General features: G+C 39.8%; 1 protein-coding gene across 1 annotated transcript in view; it reads right to left on the bottom strand.

Annotated features, from left to right (window-relative positions):
• Nucleotides 1–19,371, bottom strand: part of FRK (fyn related Src family tyrosine kinase) — a 57,002-nt gene that overhangs the window by 13,852 nt on the left and 23,779 nt on the right. The window contains exons 3-4 of the mRNA XM_076333456.1: nt 12,155–12,318; nt 11,360–11,528 (exon numbers count right to left, since the gene is read on the bottom strand). Coding sequence (XP_076189571.1) covers nt 11,360–11,528; nt 12,155–12,318 — 333 coding nt within the window. The remainder of the gene's footprint in view (nt 1–11,359; nt 11,529–12,154; nt 12,319–19,371) is intronic.

The following is a 19,371-nucleotide window of genomic DNA, read 5'->3' on the forward strand; positions in this document are numbered from 1 at the left end:
TATAGTTAATAAGTGGATTGGATGCTAACTAAAAAAAATAAAAAGTGTCTTTATCAGTGTTTTGTCTAAAATTAGGTTTTGGCAACTAGATAAGCAAAGTAAAAACTGCCTCTAAAAACAAGCGAACATGCTAGTTACAAATTAGTCAGATAAAGCCTGTCACAATAGTGGCAAAGCAGTTATGATACATTTCTTTGAGGAAGCTTATATAAATGAAATATATAAAATATATGCCATATGGAGTTTCAAATAACTGGGGTTTTTTAGTTTGTAGTTGAATTACATGTGTTTTTAATGAAGTATATGTTTTCAGCTGTAAGTGGTAAACACAGTATGAAAAGCAGATTACTGCAAGTAGAAACTACTTGATCAAAAACCAACTAGTTAACAGAAGCCTCTACTGAAACTACAAGTATCCCTTGTGTAAGACACCGGTTTGGAAGTAGATTGATCAGTACCTGAAGAAAATACGGTTCTGATAATTTGTTTTTTGAATGAAAAATGTTTTTGTAAATGTCAAAGTCCTTGTTAAGAATAAAATGTTGAACTATGTTTCTTTGATGTGCTCTATGATGTGCTGCTTTGCCAGAAATCACTTCTAATTTAATTTATTTCTAAAAATATTTTTTCTAGAATTAAGGAAGCTTCACATTTTAAGATAAACACTGATAATTTGGAAATGAGTTAGAGAGAAAGGTCAGGTTTTTTTATGTAGTTTCCACTGGCCTAAATGTAAGTGGCCCTTAAATATTTGATAATCCCCTCCAGAGACCCTTTATTTGCAACTGTCAATAAACATTCCCAAATGACTTCAAAGTAACCTCGTACTTCAGAGCAATCTTGCCTTCTGAATAAGTTTATACAAAATGAATTTATGTGCAGACTACATTGAGCGTATGCTGCGATCTTCTGAAAAAGTTTACGCATAATGAAAAAATAACATTAAAAAGTCCAAGTTCTTGATAACACAAGAGACTGAGTGTAAACTATGCACATTATCAGGAGAATGAGATAGGTATCCAACAATCCTCAAGCAGCTTTCTCACCATACAGAAGTGAACTTACAAGTTAGTGTAAGGTTATGTACTGAACTAAATGGAATAAAAGAATTTCTTTGTTCAGGGAAATTGGGAGACTTTCCTGAGTGCAAAGCTTTTTACACTGCATATGCACTAAAGAGATGACATATTGAAGAACTGAAAATATTATTAAAACCTCCGCTGACAGTACCAACCCAGAGACGATTTTGAGAAAGCCTCCTAAAAAAAAATCATGCTTGGGCAGGTTCCATGCAAAGAGAGAAGCTTGGGAGATGCTTTACAATGTGATAATGACAAATGCATCTGTCAACTTGAACAGGCATAAGGAACTTTCTCAGATGCGATTAATTGGTGATGATAGATGTCTGCTTTGCGTGCTGACAGTTGGAGAAGTAAGCTAGCCCAGACAATAGGTTCTAGAGAATCCATCACACTCAGAATAGGACAAAGTGCAAATCCCCACTGCAATGATTTCCACTTAAATAGAAAAAACAATGCCTCAGTAGGAAATAAAAACAGAAATGTGAAATTACATGTTCAGGGACCTAAAGCAAGACAGTGCTGTGCAGAGCCAAGAACAGAGATAGCAACTGCTGGCTTCTAGACCATTTTCCTTTCTGCTGATCCCTACACCTCTTTGATGATCGTGGGTCAACAACTCAAAAGTCAGAGATGTTCCTTAAGGCAAAGATGTTCTTGTGTTTTGTTTTTTTCATCCACACATCCATCACTATGTTTTTGGCTGGTAAAATGTCACAGATGTCTCCAAAGCAGAGTCAAACACCAGTGCACAAATAAGAGAATTATCTGAATGAAGGCATCACATTACTACTGCTTTTTGTTTATAGCCACAGTGATCAGCAGATTGTTTCAACAAAATCTATAGTTCTGTGCCTTCTAGCCATGCATTTTAATCACTGTGGCCTAGAAATACTAGTGTACAACCAACTTTTAAACCCAGCTAGAGTGTCTTCAGTGCACTGCTGAAACATTTAAGCAGCTCACTGCCAGAAGCTTGAAGAAGCCTGCCATTGGTTCATGCAGTGCAGTTCTTCAACACAGGATGGATGGTTCACGTTTATGCACCTGTTTATTACCTGTGGAAAATTTGGTCTTCATAGTGCAGTGGACACAGTAACAAACCCACGCTGCTCAATTTTTTCACCTGATGCCTAAAGTAATTGTGTACTCAGTCATGCCCCTATAAAGTTAGGAACTTATATTTCCTTTGATGTTGGGGTTATTGCATAAGATAAGGGGGTTTATAGACATCTGAAAATGCATTCATGGGATTCTCCCTTGAAGGAGTATTATTTTTAATGTAATCACTAATTTGGGACAGCATATAGGAGAGTATTAAAACAAGACTGCATAATCAGAGGGCAAGTGGAGAAGGAAATCCATCACAGACATCCTGGGGAGCACCAAACAGGCAAAGTAGGGAAGTAGGAACTCTTCAGCTTCTCTGCAGCACAAAAAAAAAAGAACCTCCTGCTCCACTGACATTTTTCATGTGGACCAGGTCCTACTTTGGAGGTGGCAGGGAGCACAGTATGAACAATTGGATAGAAGATCAAGGAAGAGGAAAACTCAAATCTTGGGACATCTATGATTATTGCAGAGGGGATGTAGCAGCAACCATGGCTGATAGGCTGTCTTACCAGGAGACTCCCCCTTGCTGGGGTCTCCTCTTCCCGTGCCATTCTCCCCTGGATGTTTGTGGGAGGAACAATAAGAGGGTGAACTAAAATTGCCAGAAATAATGAGGGGAGGAGGGGAAGGGGAGAGAAGGGAAAAGGGAAGCAAAGAACAGTAGGAGATGGAATAACATGACCACCATCTGTATCCTCTGCAATGGAGGGTACTGTCCCAGGGGGACAAGAATGCTGCAGTGCAACCTCTGAATATAACACCATGAAGTGGTGAGATGACACAGAAAGATGGTACTAATTAAAGGATCAAGATTTATGATTTTTAGCATAATGACAGCCTGTCTCACACTCACAAATGAGGTTTAGGTTAACCAAAAGTTCTAAATATTGTTGTACTAATGAAAGATATTAAAGTTAATACTCGGTATTACTTTAACCTAAAGACTCTAGTTTAATGATGAGTCTTGTGACTCTTCCTGCAAGGTTAATAGAAATCTTACACAAATATAACGATCACAGATTAATCATTCTGACATTTTGAAGGTCTCCATAATCCACCATTGGCTCTGAAAAAAGTCTCTAAAGAGTTGGGAAAAAAATGTTTCTGGATCAATAGATTTCATCTTCTGATGTTTTCGATAGTGAAGTGTTGAACAATCTGTTTGGAGATGGACAACAAACTGCTAGCAGAAACAGGAATTCATTGAAAAAGGATGGTTCGTTAAATCTGAAAACATCTCTGGTTGAGTTCTGTTTCTTGCAAAATCTCCCTTGCGGTCCATAAGGGCTGTGTGTGGAGCCCTGTTGTCCATAACCAGTGGACTGGAAACCCCAAACTCTGAAGCTGGTTAAACTAGATACTCCATAATCATAAAGGCAGGGGCTGAAATAACACCCCACCAGGTGCATCAGAAGATGGACATTTCCTGTAGCCTACTTAGGAACCCCAATCCCTCTGCAGTTCTTGATCAGAGGGCTCCCAGGCTGACCAGTTTAAGATCTCAGAGGCTCCACCAGCTTGACATTTTCCTCAGTTTTGTTACTGTTGTAAATTCTGTGGAATTACAGAACACTGCTGGGTAGCTGGCTTCACCTCCTCCAACTGTAGGCAATTATTCAGGCACCTAGATCTGAGTTAGTTGTCCAGACTTTACAATCAAGGGAAAGAAACATGCTTTAATAGCATGTTATTCTCTCATTGTAATGTACCTTTCAATCTATAGTACGATTTATCTGACATGTAAGTGCTTATTTCTTCCCAATAATTATTAAAAAAGCCTGATACATCTAAGATGTTAGATGCCTAAAAATAGGAAAAATGTAGCTAGTATGCTACACAGCAATGTTTCTGAAAGAAACACTTGTGAAATTTCCAGTATGTGTGCAATATCTGAAAAATCGGCTCTTGCTCCAAATTGGAATGGAAACAGACTTCTGAATACCCTAATTACTCACAAGTCAGGAATCACACATTTGCATCAAGTGAGAACTGGCTGTGGGAAAAGTCCATCACTGCCATCTCACCAGAATTCTGGGAGTTTAATTTTTCTTACAGGTTGGAAGGCCATCTACCTAAACACAATCATTTTAAGCCTTTTAGCAGCAACAGCTAGAAATTAGTGTAAGTAAGTCCAGAAAACCTATTTGAGAAATGAGGAGAGTACCATATAACAAGAAACTGTATTTAGCCTTTCTAAACGCAACTGAAAATTGGTTTAACTTGCTCTGTATGTACCTCCAGAGCAGAAAGAAAAAACTAATGCATACGAGGAGGTTTTTATTTTATTACAAGAAAACATAACAAGAGTTAAAGAGAAGACACCAGGTAAACCCAGATGAGATATTAGGCCCACATTCTTACAGGCACAGTGATATTGATTGATTGATACAAACTGTCAAAGATAGCAGAGGCAACTTCTCTCTGTGCCTCCAGCTCAGGACTAGAAGACTTCTAGTTATTATCTAGTCAAGAACAAGCTGTGTTTTGATTAAATATAAATACTCTCTCTCAGCAAAGGGGTGAAATGTAACGGCACATAACAGCAAAGTATTCAGACTATACATGATCTAGGACAAATGTACACTGCAAAATAACGCTCAACAGAAAAACTAGCAGAAATCCCTTCTGGCCTTCAGGCCTATAAATCTACAGCGTACTGATTGCATTATGCTCTTCTATATTGTTTGCTATGTGATTACGTTACTTGATTAACCTGTTCCTGCTTGGAAATGAGAGCATGGTTCCATGTCACAATTTTTCTGGTGGTAACGCCATTTTAACAGAAACTTCTCTATCTCAATCCCCTATATTTGTCAGATCACTTACAGTTTATCACACCCCTCCGTTGTTCTGATGACTTTCTTTTCCAGTGGGTCTACACTGTAAAGGAGCTTAGGAAAAAGACTTTGCTTTAAAATAGGCTCCCCCTTCCCAATATAAAGACAACTGATTTAGATCTTTGAGTCAAGCGACAGAAAAGGATCGTTTTGCAGTGTGTCACACTTGAAGCCTGAAATATTGCCTATGTGACTATCGGAAGCTTCAGTCATCAACATACAACATGATGCATTTCTTGATTACTCATGAATTACTATGTTTTCCATTCACTTATCATCTTTATATTATGATGAATGAAATTACCAGACCTAGCCCTTGCTATAATTTTATTAGTACCAAGCTAAGCATTTATTACTCAGATTAGGGTGAGGGTATTGGGGCTTTGCTTTAATTATTGAAATGTTATTCCTCATGAGTAACGATGAGAACAAGCTATGGAAAACCAATGTACTAATTGATTACAGTAAGGCACTCCAAGTGGTGAAAAACATTATGCAGAAGAGGGTAATTCCCTAGAGGAGTACACTACAAGGTTAAATGCTTCCATTTGAGACTGTTTGAACTGTTTTTGTATAACGAGATAGTTCACAAAGTACAGTGATAAGAGATTCTGTATTACCTATGTAATTTATCAAGATGGCTTTGAGAATCAAAGTCTTCATGCTGAGCATCACTAAGTGCAATGCACGACTTCTCTATCACAGTGTTACATCACAAACTCTCTGCTATCCAAGCATCGCATCCAGGTGGGGCTTGTGTCTGCCCTAACTCAATATAACCCACTGTGAAATCAATGAGACTACTACTGTTGACCTTAACAGGAGACAGACTAGAGTGAAAAAAAACAGAGATGGAAAAAGTATCGATTAATCAAGCCCTTTTTCCCAGCCGAACTATGATACTACAGAAAGTATCACAGCTGAAGGGGCTTCTTCCTCTGTACTGTGCTAGTCTGTACATAAGAACAAGTTTGCAGTGAATATTATGTTTATTCCAGTATAAAATTTAATTTTTAGCTAACAAACCTATTGACGAAGTTTATGTGATTATTTTTTATTGTTTTATAGTCTTCTTAGGACACCCTATTATTATAGAAACAAGAAAAAAACTTCTTTTCCTGCTCATGTCCCTCTAGAAGTATTGTGTTCTCTGTGTGCTTTATCAGCAAGACATTAAAGGATAATGAATTGAACAACAGTCAAAGAATGGCTCTCCACAGATCAGTTTGGCCTTAAACATATTAAAATCTGTTTCAGATATAAAATTAACTAACTCTTCCTTTTCTTCAGGTAGAGTATTAGTAGCAGTCATTCAGCTGATCAGCATCAGAAAGAAAAAAAAAAGAAAAGTGAAAAAAAGAAGGTAAATTGCAGCTGGAACTTGCCACTAGTGTTTCAGGTATTTCTGGGTAGTCTTGTCAGTTCTAACTGAATCCATTATTAAAATAGAAGTTTGTTTCACAGAGAACTGATAATATGTACTATCCCCATTATACAGAAGGAAAAGCTGAATTAGAGTTTTGAAATGAGTTATTAAGAGAAGGAGATGAAATGTGATTAAGATAGCTTCCCATTTTTGCATATGCAATACGAGATAAATGTCAGCTCCACTTTCCCGCTAAAGAAAATAAGTAGAAATGCATGCACTGCAATTTGTTCAAAATCTAATTATTTTGTTTGATGAGAAACAAATCTTTTCCTAGAGTGCTAATTGCCACATATTTTCTTAAAGAGGAAAGAAAAGACAATTTCTCAAAGAAAATTTAATGTTACAAAAATTTAAGACAGCTTAGTCTTGTTCTTCATTTCAGCTTCATTAGTTTCCTTCTTTAAATATTGTTTAAGAGATTTAGAATCATAGAATCATAGAATCATTGAGATTGGAAAAGACCTCTAAGTCATCGAGTCCAACCGTCAACCCAACACCACCATGCCCACTAAACCATGTCCCTAAGTGCCTCATCTACTCGTCTTTTAAATACTTCCAGGGATGGGGACTCCACCACTTCCCTGGGCAGCCTGTTCCAATGTTTAACCACTCTTTCAGTAAAGACATTTTTCCTCACGTCCAATCTAAACCTCCCCTGGTGCAACTTGAGGCCATTTCCTCTCGTCCTATCGCTTGTCACTTGGGAGAAGAGGCCGACACCCACCTCGCTACAACCTCCTTTCAGGTAGTTGTAGAGAGCGATGAGGTCTCCCCTCAGCTTCCTCTTCTCCAGGCTAAACAACCCCAGTTCCCTCAGCCGCTCCTCAGAAGACTTGTTCTCCAGACCCCTCACCAGCCTCGTTGCCCTTCTCTGGACACGCTCCAGCACCTCAACATCCTTCTTGTAGTGATGGGCCCAAAACTGAACACAGTATTCGAGGTGCGGCCTCACCAGGGCCGAGTACAGGGGCACCATCACTTCCCTACTCCTGCTGGCCACACTATTTCTGATACAGGCCAGGATGCCATTGGCCTTCTTGGCCGCCTGGGCACACTGCCGGCTCATGTTCAGCTGGCTGTCGACCAACACCCCCAGGTCCTTCTCTGCTGGGCAGCTTTCCAGCCACTCTTCCCCAAGCCTGTAGCGCTGCATGGGGTTGTTGTGGCCGAAGTGCAGGACCCGGCACTTGGCCTTGTTGAACCCCATACAGTTGGCCTCGGCCCATCGATCCAGCCTGTCCAGGTCCCTCTGAAGAGCCTTCCTACCCTCGAGCAGATCAACTTGGTGTCGTCTGCAAACTTCCTGAGGGTGCACTCAATCCCCTCATCCAGATCATCGATAAAGATATTAAACAAGACCGGCCCCAGTACTGAGCCCTGGGGAACACCGCTCGTGACTGGCCGCCAACTGGATTTGACTCCATTCACCACAACTCTCTGGGCCCGGCCGTCCAGCCAGTTTTTGACCCAGCGCAGAGTACACCTGTCTAAGCCGTGAGCCGCCAGCTTCTCGAGGAGAATGCTGTGGGAGACGGTGTCAAAGGCCTTGCTGAAGTCCAGGTAGACCACATCCACAGCCTTTCCCTCATCCACTAGGCGGGTCACCTGGTCATAGAAGGAGATCAGGTTGGTCAGGCAGGACCTGCCTTTCATGAATCCGTGCTGGTTGGGCCTGATCCCCGGTTGTCCCGCTCATGCCTTGTGAGCGCCCTCAAGATGAACCGCTCCATCATCTTCCCCGGCACCAAGGTCAGGCTGACAGGCCTGTAGTTCCCCGGATCCTCCTTCTGGCCCTTCTTGTAGATGGGCGTCACATTGGCAAGCCTCCAGTCGTCCCGGACCTCCCCTGTTAACCACGACCGCTGATAAATGATGGAAAGCGGCTTGGCGAGCACCTCCGCCAGCTCCCTCAGCACTCTCGGGTGGATCCCATCCGGCCCCATAGACTTGTGAGCATCCAGGTGGCGTAGCAGGTCATTGACTGCTTCCTTTTGGATTACGGGGGGTTCATCCTGCTCGCCGTCCCTGTCTTCCAGCTCGGGGGGCCGAGTACCCTGAGGATAACTGGTCTGCCTGTTAAAGACTGAGGCAAAGAAGGCATTGAGTACCTCAGCCTTTTCCTCATCCTCGGTGACAATGTTCCCCCCTGCATCCAATAAAGGATGGAGATTTTCCTTGGCTCTTTTCTTGTCATTAATATATTTGTAAAAACTTTTTTTGTTGTCTTTAACGACAGCAGCCAGATTGCGTTCTAGCTGGGCTTTTGCCTTTCTCATTTCTTCTCTGCACGACCTAACGAGATCCCTGTACTCTTCTTGAGTCACCTGCCCCTTCTTCCACAAGCGGTAAACTCTCCTTTTTTTCCTGAGTCCCAGCAAGAGCTCCCCGTTCAGCCAGGCCGGTCGTCTTCCCCGCCCATTCTTCTTACGGCGTACAGGGACAGCCTGCTCCTGCGCCTTTAAGACTTCCTTCTTGAAGAACGTCCAGCCTTCCTGGACCCCTTTGCCCTTCAGGACCGTCTCCCATGGGACTCTCTCAACCAACGTCCTGAACAGGCCAAAGTCCGCCCTCCGGAAGTCCATGGTTGCGGTTTTGCTGCCCCCCCTCCTTACTTCACCAAGAATCGAGAATTCTATCATTTCATGGTCGCTAAGCCCAAGACGGCCTCCCACCACCACATCTCCCACCAGTCCTTCTCTGTTAGTAAACAGCAGGTCGAGCGAGGCACCTCCCCTGGCAGGCTCAGTTACCAGCTGCGTCAGGAAGTTGTCTTCCACACACTCCAGGAACCTCCCAGACTGTTTCCTCTCTGCCGTGTTGTATTGCCAGCAGACGTCCGGTAAGTTGAAGTCCCCCACGAGAACAAGGGCTAGCAATTGAGAGACTTCTGCCAGCCGCTTATAGAACGCTTCATCCACCACTTCATCCTGGTTGGGTGGTCTATAACAGACTCCCAGCAGGATATCTGCCTCGTTGGCCTTCCCCCTCATCCTTACCCATAAACACTCAACCGTACCATCATCACAATCGTTGAGCTCTATACAATCGAAACACTCCCTAACATACAGGGCCACCCCACCGCCTCTCCTTCCTCGCCTGTGCCTTCTGAAGAGTCTATAGCCATCCATTGCAGCACTCCAGTCATGAGAGTCACCCCACCATGTTTCTGTGATGGCAACTAAGTCATATCTCACATATGACATAGTCATATCTCACATATTTCACACTTTAGGAAGAACCCTTCAGTCTTCTGCAATAAAACAGACTTGTCCAGATGTTGCATTAAATCACTAAAGGAAAGTAAACACAGATGGAAATATTAGGTTCTTGTCATATGGAGAAGAAAGGCAAGCATCATATTGGACTGTTTAAACAGAGGTCTAGCATGTCAGAAACGTAAAGCGAATCCCTCTCTTTACAAATCTAGACTTGTTCTTCCTTTTAGCATCATACTTGGAAAAAAATATGGTTACCACCTTGAAACAGCCCAGTAAAGATCTTCTGAAAACAATCTAAACATCTGAGCTACACAAAGAATCTGGTTGAGCTGTTTAACCTAAAGAAGAGAAGACCGAAGAGGAACTTGATAATAGTTTTCTAGTATGTGCAACACTGCTGTAAAGAGGAAGAAAATAATAGGTACTCTTTAGTCATGGTGTATGAGACAAGAGGTAGTGGGCTTGTACCACAGAATGGAAGATTCAGGACAGACACAAGGAGAAAAAGACTGGTTTCAGACTTGTGGTTTCAGGAGTCAATAAAAATAGGTACATGGATCCCTGTCACAAAAGGTATAGGCTTAGTGGATACTGTCTTAGGAAAGAGAAATGGACAAAGAGATTTGAAGATGGTTTCTGTCTTTACTGGGTCACTAGGGAGATGCATCTGTTCACTGGAAAAAGTATGTTGTCTTTCACATGAATTATAGAAGGCCTTTAGTCTGAGCAGTTTTTCTAATTTCAGTTAAGCAGAGAAAAAAAGGTACTTATTTGCTTTCAGTTTTCAAGTCCCAGACGACAAGCAATATCCTGATACAAGATAGCCCTAAAACACATACTTAAATTCCTCCCTGTTCAGGAGGCCATTCAAGCAGAGCTCAAGCATTTTTAGTTGTTCTTCTGAATCAAAGATCTGAATCTGTTCTGCTTCCTGCAACATGATCATTAATGCCCAACACAAGCTTTTTCAATTAACAACAACTCATTGTATTGTTATCTCTTTTTAAAAAACATGTATATCATCCAGGCTACCTGTCTTACCTATGTGGTTCTTGCCATCTGCTGGCAGATATTTTATGTTGTCAATTTAAAATGCACAAATTACTTGAAGTTAATGAAAAATAATTAAGAAAAATCTTAAAAGCTGTATTAGTAACGAGCCTATATTATATGCAAATTTTGGGTATTAATGTGTATCAAAAACTTTGAGAAATTTTATTCAATCAATATTAAGATTAAAGCGCTTCTTAAATATAAACTTAACATAGTACATATTCTATATTACCGCAGGAATCATTATAATATAGCATCTAATCACTAGAAGAAATTCTACAGATGACAAACCAGTAGTAAATCAATTACTTCACCTACAGATGAAATGTAGTCATTCAATTCCATGCAAGCAATATTGTACAAAAGAGATGGCCTTGCTGGGGTTGCCTTTTTATGTAATACAGATACTGAATAAGTTCAGCTCATATGGAAACAGAAAACTGTATAAAATTGTAATTCAAAATACCAAAGAATATCTGGACCTTGAGCTTTACTAACCTTCATGTTTAAGTGCATGGATTTCAAGAATGGTTGCATAGATGGATAAGCTCTTTTCAGTAGAATTTAAAAAATGAAGGCGCACCCTTGCTAACATTTCACATTATTAGCATTTAAGAGTAATTCACATACCTGGTTTTAATGTTTTGATTGCCACGGGGGTGGTATTATTCCACAGTCCTTCCCATACCTCACCAAACTGACCAGATCCTAATTTTTTCAACAATTTCAGAGATTGTCGGTTTATTTCCCACTGATCGACAGTTTTATATGACAAATCAAAAGTAGTAGGAATTTGTACCTGGTAAAAGAAATAAATAATACAGTAATTGAGACTTCTAATATTTTTTCAACAGCATATGCAAGTCATTGTTAACTATGTCATGTAAAGTCGCAACTGATATAAATAATGCTTCCTTAGAGTACACACACGTGATAAAGTAAGTTGAGAACATAAAGTACAGCCCACATGCTGGGTACTTTTTGTTAGAAATAAGAAATACTCTAAAGAAAATATCCTGCCATTAAAAGTAAAAATTAGAAATCATCCCTCTAGCAAGCTTTTTGAACAGTGATGTATTTCTTGCCCAAACCTTGTGGTTTTGTCTCAGTAATTACTTATGGACAGCTAGAGTTATGAAGTTGGAGATTTAATCTCCATATACATTTATAAAAGGTATTCATAAATCATGATTTGGCATATTTTCTCCTCCAGCCACACGATGATTTGTTCAAAATGGCATGGTATTTTATTATTAACGTCAGCTTCAAGAATGAAACTGTAGCGCTACCCAGAACTTCCTGAAAATAAGCAGATCATCAACATTTTGAAATGGTAGAAGCAGATATGGGGTTAACACCTTCTGACTGATATCCGATGAGTTAGCTTACAAAAAATATGTTGCACAATGTAGCATCCACTCTTACCTTTAGGCATGGCTTTCCGAGCACCACGCAGAGGCCATCACTGTTCTTACTGTAATAGTCAACAAACTCATTCAGAGTTTTGAAAGTTTTCCTTCTGCTTAGGAAAAAGCCTCCTTCATCCAACTTTCTGATCCTGTAGTGCTTCACAGATACACCATCAAAAACTAAGAAGATTTAAATATATTATGTTTCCAGGAATTATAGCAATGGTACAATATAGCTTACGGCCAATCCATCATAATTTTCCTAAATGTATTTATGAGGACCTTAAAATAAATTATTTTAGTTTCAAAGATGACAACTATACAAAATCTCTTTCAAACCGAAGCCCACTGTTTAGATAGCTTAACATATCTAGTCTATTAGTCTTTAATCATTCAGGTTCGGAGATTCTTGTTTGCACCGTAAGAACTGACACAAAAAATACATAAAGATATCTTCTGTGAGGCAGAAGATATACCCTCCACACGGCCATGATTCTCTGGAAAGCCCTCACATCTTCTATGGGTTTTATTGAGTTTTGTGCATGTTTGGAATATGCAAAAATCAGGCCAATAACGCTCTGGTTTGAGTAGCTGATGACTCCCTTTCCATTGAAATGTGTTTTATTCCCATCTATTCTTTCCTAGTCAACAAGACCTTTCTCTCCTCATCTCCTGTTGGTTATTTAGCTGCACGTCATGACACCAAAAGTGTCCTTCCTTGTGTCTGTCAGAGCACTCTTTGGAGGTGTCAGAAAGAAGGCTGGGCCACTGCATGCTGGGGCTAGACCTGGACCAGCAGCAGGCCAGAGATGGAGAAAAAAATGCACTGTCACTCACCTAGTATGTTATCTAAGGAATAGTAGGCTTGTAATTGCCATTTCTGATGGTTCTGTCATCAGAAACTGGCTTAGAGCAGTGGTCTCCAAAGCAGAGTGCATGCAACCTGGGGAGTGTGCAAGACAGTCCTTTGGGATGGGGCAAAAAGGTATTCTTTGTACCATTAATAAATAAAATAAAATAAGTATTTTAAAAATACTGTTTATTTCATCTTTATCTCATCCTTTTTTAATTTCTTTTTTTTTGGTGTATGTTCTATAATGTACATAATCTATCAGTACAGTAGTACATGTATACAGTTTACAAATAAATAAACAAACAAACAAACATATGTCGGGGGTGAATGCTCAGAACTCTTTTTACTGGTAGGGGTGCACAATCAAAAAGCTTGGAGACCACTGGCTTAGAGATCGCCTTTATAAAGGAATATCAGCAGTAGTAATGGCAGGCTGAGTGTCAGCAGAGAGGGCAGTTCTGAAGAGCTGGAAAGGGATGTAGGCTCCCATGTGGGGTGTGATTTAGCATGACACTCCGTGCCTGAGACATCACTGTCCATTTCCAGTGGGCAATGGAGAGCCTATGTTACACACTGAAGGGTAACTGATTTAGCTCCTATAAGAGGGGTATCCCACCCTGCATTTAATGAAACAACATGGTGCTTTTCCATGATGAGTGAGGACAGAGCTCTCAAGGGGAGGGGGGTGCTCCAGTTGCCATCCTGGTCCTCATCACCCAACATTACACCTTTCCAATATGCCAGGTGACTCCTTCCGCACCCATCGATTTGGGAGACTACCAGTACTGTCCCCTTCTCAGGGCCCTCACACAAGAGAAAAGTCTGAAAAGCAGAAGGGAGGCATAGGGGAAAGGCCTTCTGCTGTTTACCTCCAATATACCTTTTAGTAGCCAAAATTCCAGCAAACATATTCAATTTAGTCATGTAGACTAGTGGTAACCCTTAGTTAAATAATTTAATGGAAATATTTTTCAATCCTAGAAGCAGCCTCAGTCTGTTACATTTGAAAATCTAATTGTCTAAAAAATTGTTATTGCTCTCCCCTGGAGATATATCATAGCTGATAGATCCTTGATATTGTAACACTGCATGAATTTTGGCAATCACTTTGGTTATACTAACAGAAGAATACGGAGCTACATATTGTATCTAGAAAAAATTATAGAAAATTATGGGTTGCATGTAATAAACGAAGCTGATATAAAGTATAATTTCTCTCACTACTTAAGTGATTAAGTTAAAAAGAAAAATTTCTCCTTTCTTAAGTACTGTCATGTATGATCAAATATTTTTGTACTGTATTGTGCAATTGTCATCCCAGGACACCAGAGGGCATACAGGAGCTGTTGAAAATATTAGGAGATTTTACATCTGCCACAGGTAATATTTTGAGAGCTGATTTACCAACTTACAATTCTGCATGAGGACCAAAAATAAGAATATTTGTAAATATAACTCCATAGTATAAAGATAATTACATCACACTTTTCAAATACCATTTCTTTTTAAATTAAGTCCCCATAATTAGTATATTTTCTAATTAAAAAATGCATGTATATTTCTGTGATGTATCATTTGGAAATGGCACTGAAGCAAAATGAAGGAAAAAGTAATTCAGTAACAACAGACTGGAAATGTAATGACTTTTCCAAAGCTCACAGTAAAGTGCATCTGGCCAAATGAATTGCTATTTATGATGAATAAAAGGCCAACAGGATGACTGTGTTAATCCAGCCTCAGTTGTATATCACAAGTGATAGTAGTTTGACTACCTGCTTTATTTATTAGCAGCTTTATAATTATTACTTGTGAAGCAGCTAATATTAATGCAAGAGTTGGTTTGAGGGGTGTGCTGTAATTTCTCAAATGAGCCTTGTACAAAGCCTTATGATTGGCAGCTTACAGGTCAGGCGTATGATATGTGTGGAGAATCTGGAGAAAATTTCTGTGCTGATACCATCTTTGCTTGTGATAAGCAGCTGAGATTAGTGTGGTATTTGACAGGGGGCTGTTTACTTGTATCCCAGGGCTGAGTCTGGCTGTATGAGTCCTGCACCGCACACTTGCAGAGCTGCAGCATGCCCAACACGACACAGAGCATCCGTCACGCAGGGAAGAGCTAGCCATAACCCCCTCAGTGCTTCCAGTCTTCACTATATCCACACCAGACTGTTTAACAGGACAGGATCACAAATTCAGCTTCACACAGTTTGAAAGCAACTAGGTTTGAAGACTGCAGTGGTTTTCTCCTTGACTTGACCTTCCCAAAAGAATCGCCACTCCCCATTAGATTTCTTCAAGGGTTTGGCTTAGCAGAAGCATTCTCCTCTCCCTGCTTCCCATCTTCATAAGGTTGGGCCATGCAGAAGTACATTTTGCCACCCCAAGGATGAGAATAAAATAATTTACTACTGCTTTCCCAGGGCAGCAAAATTTATAGTGGCATCAGCAGAGTCAAGATCTTCACCAAATGAATCATGGAGACAATAAGGCACCATTACCATCAGTGTCCCAACAGCTCTCCTATCAGCCGTCCTCCCCCAGCACTGACAGTGCAGCGCTGCTGGCAGGAGCCGTGCTCGGTCTCCATGCCCAGGGTGGATGTGGGAGGAGGGTGGCTTATGAGATCACTCTTACAAGCACGGAACAGGTGCAGGGGCTGCTCCGAAATTGTTCTCCTGCTACGGCCATCATTTTCCCACTGCTATCAGTCCGCTGCCTTAAACTATTACCTATTTTTAGCTATGCCAAAAGCCAATCTGGCCTAGAGGAAACCATACAATCTTTTTTAGGAGCAGGGAAAAAAATGGAAGAAAACACAAACGATTTACATTGTCATTTAATGCAATCAGTCTTTCAGATACCATTATTCAGTGAGGGGGGAAGTAGAGAGCCTCCTGCTATCATTGGCAATGACACTCAATTAAGCTGAGCGCATCTAAATTATGGCTTTTAATTAAAAAGAGGCAATGTCTAAGATGGCACCAACATGTTTAAAATTTAATACATTACACACCAGATGCTGGAGTCATCAACATAAAAATCTGTCGACAACGTGCATTTTTAAAATGGGAAAACCTATTTTTAAAATGTCAAACACTTTAAAATAATAGCAACACATCTCAGTGGCCTATCTGGTTTGATGTGCTTTCCATTTAACCATTCACAGTTGAGAAAAACCTTTCTGAATATGACTTTTTGTTTCCAATTTAAATAGTCATTTATCATCTAAATCTTACAAATTGTGAGTTTTCCCATCAAGGCAAGTTAGAAGTTAAAAGTGTCATTTTAATAAAAGGTAGGGTTTATTTCTTTTTCTTTTTTTTTCCTAAGGAGATCCATTTGTCTCCCTCATTACCATTAAGTCTCTTATACATTGCCCATACGAGTATGAAATCAAGCATGAAAGTCATAAAATCAGTTTATGGGTGCTTGGGTAAAAATCTCTCTTCCTTTTCTACTTCTTTTCCTTTTTAGCTTTATTATACTTAAATGTTAGTCTGTACAGAGAGTTACAATATTTTCTTAAAGACCTTAATTCTGAAAGCCAGGTTGTCACTGTTCTAGTCATTATCATCTACCCTGGAGTGAAACCAAAACAGCAATAGCAGGTAGAGCAAACCCAAACAGTCCTACAGAGGATGGGATTTTGGGGGTCTGTTCTTTCTGCACTGAAAAAATTGGAAACAGAAATTAGGGATATATTCCAAAATATCAGGTTGTGACTTCTCCCCCGTCAGCGTATCAGCTACCATGGAGAAAGAAGCCATCCAAGGCCTCTTAAAAGAAATACACTCCTGAATCACTGTTCCTCAAGAAAACACTGCTTTTCTGCCTCTGCTTTGAGGGTCTTACAACTCCTTCTGATGGAACAAAGAGGACAGAGTCAGAAAAACTGCCTTCTCCATAGCATCTGGTGGACTAAACAACTTTCCTTCCAATTAATTCTACCCACAGTACAGTCCACTTCATCATTTGCTTTAGAATGCACTAGCTCTCCCAAAAGTAGACATAAGAAATGAGATTATGGACATACAGTGTCTGGACCGTTAGGTATACTATTAGGTTGGAAGCAAAAAAGCTTGCACAAGACAAACAGACACTAGTCAGTCAAGCCTATTCAGTAAGCAGCAAATAATATTTAGCTCTTCAGGATGAAGTAGCATGTTGAGGCTAAATTACGTTCAGGTCTGGGAAGCTGCTAAAAGATCTAGCAGCAGTGGTAAATCGCCATTAATACTCACTGTCTACAGACTGCTTCAGAGTTTATTCTCTTTCTTTGCCTAACAGAACACAAATGTGTAATAAATCTGAGATGACACACATATACATGCATACATGCTCAGAGGACAACCCATGTTTGTGCATGAAGGAGGGCTGTCTCCTGTAGCAGGAGCCTTGCCTTCTCGTATATTATGTTCTTCAGCGCCACTCTTCCCTTCCTTCATCAGACAAACTAGCATGGAAAAATCCACACTGAAGGTTTCATATCTTGCTGTTATCAGCCATCATCAAATCTTCTGTTCCCAAATAAGCTTGTACAGAAACCTGAAAAATGTCTACCACAAGCTTTTATACTTGAATCAAATATACTAAATCAGACTGAATATAGTTTCTATCCACGATTTGTAAAGAAAAAATTAAACAGCAGCATCAAAGGATGATCTCATCCTACCACAAATGCTGGCCTAATATTTATTTTCATTCTCTTGGATTTTTCTCTGCGGTACTTCATAGTTTAAATAAGGTACTGCTGCCTTCCTGTTAAAGAAGTAGTCAGGATGCAGGGTGAAGAATTAAGATTTTGAATCCTTCCTAAAAGGCTACAGTAGGAGAATAACAAAAAGAAACTGCATTTCCACCCCTAGGTGCACAAGCACAAGAGTTTTCATTGATTTTTAGTAAGGTGTCATGTATTCAAGTGCCAGCATTAAGCAGATAATACAGGCCTATCTATCCTTCCCTGCATAACACCACACTGTTATCGGTCTAGCCCAGTCCTTGGATGAAATCAGTTCACCAATTAAGAGCACTTGAAGGAAGCTGAAACCATGTAAGACAGGGATAAGTTGGCATATAGAGGGAAAGCATTTTGAAAGGTTTGCGGCTATAATACAGTTTTTGGATAAAAGGGTGCACACACAGTTCAGTCACAGTTTGGGAGCAGTCTGATTCCTTGCTGATGTTAGTTTTCTTATCAGAGCTTCTTGGCGAGAACAAACTTCCTTGAGGGCAAACTGAAGACTATGGAATGAACTCTTACAGAACTGTAAATACTGTATTTATTTCATAAACTTCCCTGTATTTCACTCCACAGGCAACAAATATTTCTTTGTCTTGGCAATAAAAAGCAACCCTCCCATTACCACAAGACATTGCAGGTATATACCCTTTCCTTATGATTCGGAAAGAGAAACCAAGAATGTGTCAAAAGTTCATTAAGCTGCTTAATGTGTTTCTGTGTAATGCTCAGATGACTGACACATAAACATCCAGGCAGAAAAGGAGTCAATATGAAAGAATCTGGTTATGCAGAAGACGCCTCTCATTTTACTGACATAATTCTGCACGTGACAACTTAACCGTTTATTCACAAACATCAAGAGTCTTCACTGGCGTATGGAACTATATAGGTAGAGCACATTAGGAAGTTTGGGTGTATAGCTCTGTTGTCTCAGGGACAACATTATACTCTTGACTCACACTTGTATGACAAGTTTGATAGAAAATATTCACGGAAAACAACCCATGAACAATCATGTTTACTATCTGATATGGCAAATATCTAAGACATGAAAAAGATGACATGTACATATATGTAAGTAAAATTATTATCAAATAAGTGTCCTTATTTGATAGTCTTTCGGATTCAAATAAAGGACTTTAAATACATTTCAAAACCCATCATCATCATAAATTTAACTTTTTACTCATGTTTACAACTAACTTTTCAATGAAATATGACTGATTCCAAAGTAGAGCTTTGAAGATTTTCCTATCATTTTGTCCCTGAAAACAAATAAATATAGACCTAAGGGTGTGCTCTAGCAGAAATCTCATTTTCTTAAACTGCAGATATCTGCCAACATGGTTTAATTTTTATTTTGTGTACTAATCAGAACAGTAGTGTACAACTGCAGTGTATTTTTTGGCATTTTAATAATGAAAATAGTTTCTATTTTAAGGCAGCTGGCACACTAGAAGTACTAAGCGTAAGAAAGTTAATTTCTGCTCTGAACATATTAATAAACAAAGCCTACAAAATAAATGTTAGTAAAAATCCAAATGAATCTTGCCGAGTTTTCTTTATATATCTCCTGGGAAAGAAATATTATCATGAACTTAATTTCATTTTCATGGCCACAGTTTATCGTTCTCAA

This window comes from Aptenodytes patagonicus, chromosome 3 (genome assembly GCF_965638725.1).
Source record: "Aptenodytes patagonicus chromosome 3, bAptPat1.pri.cur, whole genome shotgun sequence".
Lineage (NCBI taxonomy): Eukaryota > Metazoa > Chordata > Aves > Sphenisciformes > Spheniscidae > Aptenodytes > Aptenodytes patagonicus.